General features: G+C 44.9%; 1 protein-coding gene across 1 annotated transcript; it reads right to left on the minus strand.

Annotated features, from left to right (window-relative positions):
- Window positions 1-917: 917 nt before the first annotated feature.
- FERD3L (Fer3 like bHLH transcription factor) lies at window positions 918-1,487 on the minus strand. The gene has a single exon (XM_027684864.1). The coding sequence runs from the start codon at window positions 1,485-1,487 to the stop codon at window positions 918-920; it is 570 nt and encodes a 189-aa protein (XP_027540665.1).
- Window positions 1,488-7,173: the final 5,686 nt, after the last annotated feature.

Consider the following 7,173-nt stretch of genomic DNA (forward strand, 5'->3'; position numbering starts at 1 on the left):
ATATTTTCAGAACTAATTTATATTTATTCCTTGCAGCAATTAAACCTTCTTGGTGTATGTGTGTGTGTGTGGGTTCCAGCGAGAGACAAAATGTCTCCGCTTGACCTCCGAAAATCAAAGCCCACAAGCTCTCATGTTTGCTCCCTCAGGAGGGCGCAGACGGTTTCCCAGGCCGGCCCCCCCAGTGCCGGCAAGGCTGCGAGGCATCCTGGCCAGCCGCTGCACCTCGGCCCCGACGGGCCGGGCCAGGCCGGGCTGGGCACTGCTCTGCCAGCTTCTGCTCCGTGCAAGCCACGGCGCTGGCTGCCCACACGCAAGGACAGAGCTGGTCCCGGGAAGAAAATCGTGACAACAAGCAGTTGTGTCCAGATGTTCGGCTTCCCTGGCCCCGTGACACACGGCGTGGACTTGGCAGGCTGGATTTCAAAGAAAAGGGAGTTGTTGTTTATTTTTTAAAAGGCAGAAAGCGCTGGGTTAAAATGCACAAGCCGAGATTTCCCTGGCAGGCAACTGGGCAGGAACCGAACTTTCTGGAAACCTGTTCCACATATTGGAAGGGCTCCACTGCCCCAGCCCAGTCTTCCTCCAAAACGACAAATTGGAAATATTTTGAAGCAAACAGGCGATGTAACACAAACAAAAGGGCCTCGGACCTTAATTTCCCCCACTTCCCTTTACAAAAATTACATGTATTAACAAATCTATGACATACTGAGCCTCTCCATCCATCCTCTCCCCAGCTCCTCCCCCCGATCCGAGCGCACGCTGCTCCAAACACTCCTGGTTTTGCATCCCACACCTACACGGTCCTGGCTGCGATGTGAGAAGCCGAGGTAGGAGCCACGGCACTGCGTCCCCAGGAGGGAGATGCCGAGGCCACCTGCTCCGTGCCGAGCCCCGCCGGGCCCAGGTGCTCCTTAACTCTCTTCCTGGCTGCTGCATCCGTCCAGGAGCTCAGTCATGAAGGAGATGTACACTATGGCCAGACGCAAGGTCTCTATCCGGGAAAGCCTCTTCTCGTAGGCGAAGGTGGGCACCTTTTTTCTCAGCTGATCGAACGCCTCGTTGAGGTTGAACATTCTCTTCCTCTCCCGTATATTGGCAGCCTGGCGCTGGGCGTATGTGATGACCCGCTTTCTCCTGGGTCTATCCAGGAGGGAAGCGCTGCGCATCCTCTCCTCTTCCTCCTCCTCCTCTTCGTCTTCGGGATCTCCATCTCCGAAGGCAGCCAGGGGCAGCCCCCGGCCCATCCCCTCCCGGAGCGACAGGGCTCTGTCGCCGAAACGGGGGCCGGTGGTGACGTCGCAGAGTCCCAGGCCCGGCCCGGCACCGGGGGGTCCCTGGGGGGCTCCCAGGGACAGGTCGGCCACAAAATCCAGCACCGAGGCGCCAAGCAGTCTCTCCGGACAGGGCACTTGCGGGGCTCTGCCGTGAAACTCATCAAGCAGCCCCGGGAGCTGGTGGGCTGGGAAGAGGCTGGCTGACATCTTACTTCAGAGAGGGCTTAATTTGGTCCCCCATCCCCAGACCCAGCGATGTTAATATTTATAACCCCCCGGATAACAGGATTAGCAGGACTAGAAAGAGCTGCTGTAAAATTTCTCGCCGTGATGGTGATTAGAGGAGACAGGCAATCCCCTCAGGGACACGTGGACGCTCCCGAGAGAGGAGTCCCCAGCGAGTCAATCCTGTCACAGCGATCAAGGACAGTTCCTTCTTGGCAAAACCCTCCGTTCTTACCTGCTGAGCACTTTTGTCTCTTCTTACATACCCGCAAAAAAATGATTTTCAGCCTCTTTAAAGCCAGGAGCCGCAGAGCCAAGTCTCCACTGGGCTTGTTTTCCTGCTTTCTGTCGGGATCTCTGAACCCTGAAAGCCAGCCTGACAACTGATGTCAGGCAAATGCATGGATGCTTTTAATGATGTCCTGAAGAGGAGACCTGCACGCAGAAGGTCACTGTGGAATGTTTACCCTGTATCCCAGCGCAATGGGAACTGAATGACAGGACCTCCATTAGCCTAAGTAAGCATTGTAGGGGACCCGATATTGCATTCCCAGTAGTAACTATTGGAATCGTCACTCCATTCCCCCTAAACACCCTTCAATCACAGTTCAAACATCTTTCCAGTAAAAGGCTGCTTCGTACAGTTCCTTTCGGTTTAGGCAATCTCATAGCACTTGTTTTGAAACTCCCTTCTCCCGCCCATGAGAGGACGATAAGCTGGTCCTGTTCAGGGCAGCAGTTGCTCTCACACCTTTGGTAGAGCCTCCCCGGTCACCGGCAGTGCACAGAGGAATCAACTAATAATGCTGGATACGTACCGCAAAATACCGTGAAACGCACATGAACACACCTACCCGCACAGCCGATACTGCTGAATACCTTTCTTTGATCAAGGTTTCCTTGAGGACGGACTCTGGGGATTGTTTTGCTTTTGTCTTGGGAGACTGTGAGAGTGGCTGTGTCTTCACCCTCCCGCACCACAGACTCTCTCTAAATAAACAGCCCGGTCCTGGCAATCCCTGGCAGTGTCAGATATACTCAGGTCGAATCGGATCGATTTTCTTTGGCACGCGATTTGTGCACACAGCTGTCTCAGGAGTGGCTGCCCATCACTCCTGCACTGCATTCTTAAAGCCTAATCTTCGCCTTTGTCATGCAGTGTTGTCACTCTCGCTTTGGGACTAATTAGTCTCTAATTTCTAAGGGGAGTTCAAAGCCCACCAGATCAAAGGAAGCGGGTGGGGGAGGCCGAAGGATCTTTCTCCGCAAAAATACTTCCTGTTTGACTACAGGACCGTAAACATTTCCCGCCGCGTACCGGGGTTTGTCGTCATTTACAACTCAGTGAGCGAACCAAGCATCCCCTTTCCTTGGAGAGATGCCCCGGGAAAGTCACTCCCCTCCCCGCTTCCCCCCCGTTCCGCGGGCTTCCAGCGGCGGGGCCGGGCAGGGCTGCGCGGGGGCCGCGGAAGGTGCGCGGGGCGCAGGTACGTTGGACAGCTCCGGAGAAGGGCGGCCGCTCCCCGCGGCAGTGCTGGCGCTGCAAGTACCCGGCGGCCCCCTCCTCCGGGCCGACAACCCACCTCTCCCCATCCTGTCGCACCGCCACTACAGCCTCTGCTTAGATAAAAGGCGAAAAACAGGGTGACTGCCTGTATTCTTATTAGCGCTGGGTTTTCTCAGCGAGCAAGGAGAGAGCCTCTCAGAGACGTACTTATTTGTAAAAAAATGGTATGGTAAAGCCCTTGGTGAACGAACTAACAAGGCAAAGAGGAGCTGTAAAACATCTGTTAAGGGAGGTGTTGCCTAGAGAGCATCCAAAAGTAGGTCGAACACTAATTGTTAAGTGTTTCATATAAGAGCACTCAGTGAAAGAAAGATCAGGATATATTTTTATGATTGACCCTCAAAGAAATGTAACTTACTTGAACTCCTTTTAGGTGAGGTGACAAGTATTTCTTTTAATGACATGGAGGTATAAATTAAGGGTAAATAACAGCAAAGATGTGCGACTACAGGATTCAAAATTATCGGGAAAATTCAAATACTTCAGATAATAAAATGAAATGAATGGAGAAATGTGAATTCATTAGCGCTGTGACAGTTTTCACATGAATTCACCGTTTTGTGTGAAACCGGCATTTAGTAGAGGACAGAGCAGCCCTCCAACAAGGTCTCTTCAGAAAGAAACTCTTGCTCACATCTCTAGTTTCAGATTTTTGCAGGGCACAAACTACAAGGATAACAGCAACCGAAAAGAGTTCTATATTGCTAGAACATAAAGGGAAAAGCTTTTTGAGTTAATATTGCATCACGAAATGATAAAACATGAACCATAAAAGATTAATGCATGGTGTGCCTATCACTGAATTCTTAAAGGAAGCACTAAAGACAGGACTGAAACAGGACTGGGAGGTCCTAGCAGAAAATGAAGACTTATTGCCAAGGGGAATCATCCTGTCAAACCAATTTTTTTTCTGCTTTGTATCCTGTTTTTTTTCCCTCATATTTTTGCTAAAATATAGATTTTTCTCTTATATTGACTATTTTAGATTATATATAATAAGGTCAATGAACTGTGACTTGTAGTATGTTTTCAAACTTTTTCTTCATATTTCCTGATTTTTATGACACTGGGGGAAGTATGGAGGTGAGGAAATGCATAACATGTATCCAATGCTGCAAGAGACAGGTTTTCAGCACATAGATAATGCAACAATGCAGGAGAAGCAGGATGAACTCTCTTAAGAGGCGAGTTCAGGGTTTACTTCTCTGAAATCTCAGACCAGATTAGGTGCTCTGAAGTCTGTTCTGGATTTGTTTTAACTATGAATGCGGTTTACCCTATGATTGTTTACTTTCCTTCACCCATCTCTTATCCTATCTTTTCATTTCACTTGTTCATGAATAAAATTTTGATCACAGGATGCTTAGAGATGTTAAGCGCTGATGGCTACAATTTCAAACTCCTATGCAGTTATTGCCATAATTATTCTTCTTCAGAAATATATATAACATGATTCTTGATGCTTTTCTGATCTATTATCTCTGTCCTCTTCTGTCCATCCTTAATTTTGTTTCAGTTGTCAACAGCTTTGAAAATTGTTGTGTCTTAACATATGTCCCTATATAACAAATCAAATACCATTTGTACTAAGGGGAACAAAGTTAATATACATTTTAACTCAAAACACTTCTATGGAAATAATTTTACTCCTTTTATAACCGTGTGCGCTGTGTGCCTGTGCTTATAATTGTCCACATTATCACACAGGAAAAGACAGACCAGACCAGAATAGTGCAGTACATATGTGTGGAGACGGGACCAGCTTGCAAGGGAATAGGAAGAGTTAGGAACAATATCTTATCTTGACACTTGCTCAGTCAGTGAAGAGGAAGGCACTATGGGCACCACCAATGAATTAATACAAAAATGAACTATTTAAGCAAAGCTAATGTAATATTGGTTGTTGAGATGCCAGAAGAATGCCATAGTATACAGATGAAAGCATAGCAAAATGTGATTGAATGTGATATCTCTGAAAGAGTAAAGGAGACCTCAAATGTTTCAATGCATTATGAGGTTAAATAGGCAGTGAACATTGGACTGTGATAGAGTTCATGTTCAAAGATTTTAGGTCTGAGTCACTTGTGAAGCTGAAGGAGGCCTAACAAAAAGTATAAAATGAATTGGTTAGTACTTTTTCGAGTGGTGTGCAACACAATCACAAAGGAGGAGGCCAATGATGTCAAAGTCAAAGCTAATATAGACCAGAGGAAGCAGTGCCTTGATGGTTGAAAGAGCTGGCTAAGCCTTTGGTATGTTGGAGGTAGGTGAAGTGTACGAGGTGAGGACAAGGTTACTTCAATTTGACTTCCCCAGTCTCATGTGCTTAAAGAATTGATTGACTCCATCAGTTAAGAAATTAATATGGATACTAGAAGTGGGCTCATGTTATCTAACTGCTGAATCTTATCCAAGTATCAAGTTATCAAGGAGACATCATGAGTGTTGCAGAGATGTGAGCATGTGTAGTGAACTTTGCAGTCCTCTTGAAGTCTGTCTCCCCAGATGGACTGTCCGAGGAGCTTGGAGATACTGACTTCAGTTCTGTGGGATGAAACTTAGCTCTAGAATTAACAGTTTATGAATAAAGACTTAAAAAAAGAAAACCAAAATCCAGTAAGGTGTATATACAGAGTAAGGGGAGGAAAAAACAACCGGTTATATTTGGGTGCAGTGACTAGAATTTGAGTCTGTAAGAATACTCTGCAACTTTTTTTTCCTAAATGGTTTAACTGTATAGGCAGCATAAGAATTAACTTTATTCCTTATGTTGATGATATACCTGAGAAACCTCTTCTCACAAAGCAGGTGAAGTCCAGCATACAAGTTCAGCAGAGGGACCAGTTCTGTTCTTAAAACCAAAATGTATCCAGTGAGCCAAAGCTTTACAGTCTGATCCTATCAGTAATTTCAGGCACTGATGCTACGTGCATCTGACTGTATTAATACATTCCTGTGTCACAGCCTGTCTTTAATAGGATTCCAATTTGAATACAAACACCTACTTACAAAGATCAGGTTTCACAATTTGGCTCTCCCAGACAAAAATGTGACATTCGGTAACATCATTATTCCCTGACACAGGAAATCATTAGGAAAAATCAATATTTTGGGAAAAATGTAATAAAACTAGGTACGTTCTGCCAGTAAAGTGCAGTTCATTTCTATTTACAGTGGTATTGCACACCATTTGAAGACTTTAAAGAAGTAACTGTTGATATTTCCCCATACGGGACCAAACGATGAAGAAAAAGTTTGAAACTGTAACCTTGGGTAAATCATAGATAAATGAAATGAACAGCTGTGGTTAGAGTGTGATGTGATTCATCATGCTTGCAAAGTTTTATGAATGATACTTTTTCCTTAATCATAACCTTAGGGGTGGGAGGGATGGAGAACAGCACATGTATTAAGGTTGGAATGACAAACTTAACTTTGAATTTCCTGGCTTTTTATCAGCATGCATGAAAAAATGTAATGTTATTTAAACATAGCTTCTTTCATCTAGATTTTGTTTTATAAATGTTGTTTGTGGAAATGAAATGCAATAAAATGTATGTTCTTTACCCAGAAGTCTAGATTTTTTCCAAATCTCTATTACAATTATTTAATTTTATTGTTATATAATTATGTACTAGAACCATTGATTAATGTTTTTTTCTCTTCCACTTTTCAAAATTTGTTAAATGCAGGGAAATGTCAGTCTGAAAACTCTTGTCATGTGAAGATTTTGCTTATATATCAACAGAATGAATCTTGGTGGACCAAGGTTCATTACCAGAATCCCATAAGTAGGCTCCACTTTTTCATTTGGTGGGAGCACCTTTGGTCAAGTGAGCCATTTTGTCTTTTGACCTACTCAGCTTTGGATCTTCTTATCATGACAGTACACATACCAAGTAGGATCTTCTACCTTTTATTTTTTTTCCTCTTTTTTTTTTTTTTTAGAACTGGAGTTACCAGATGTTTTTTTATAGTTCACAGGTGCATGTCCTGCAAGGGGCAAGGAGGCCAAACTGCTTGCTGAACTGAAACTCGTCTCTAAAAAACAAGTCTCCCTTGCTAAGCTTCTCAACCATCCATTGCCTTGCTATCTTCTGG

Source organism: Neopelma chrysocephalum, unplaced genomic scaffold, assembly GCF_003984885.1.
Source record: "Neopelma chrysocephalum unplaced genomic scaffold, ASM398488v2 Primary Assembly neopelma1_67, whole genome shotgun sequence".
NCBI lineage: Eukaryota > Metazoa > Chordata > Aves > Passeriformes > Pipridae > Neopelma > Neopelma chrysocephalum.

Bases quoted from the DNA above. Each gene is read 5' to 3' on its own strand.
- FERD3L (XM_027684864.1), bottom strand. From the start codon at position 1,487: ATGTCAGCCAGCCTCTTCCCAGCCCACCAGCTCCCGGGGCTGCTTGAT.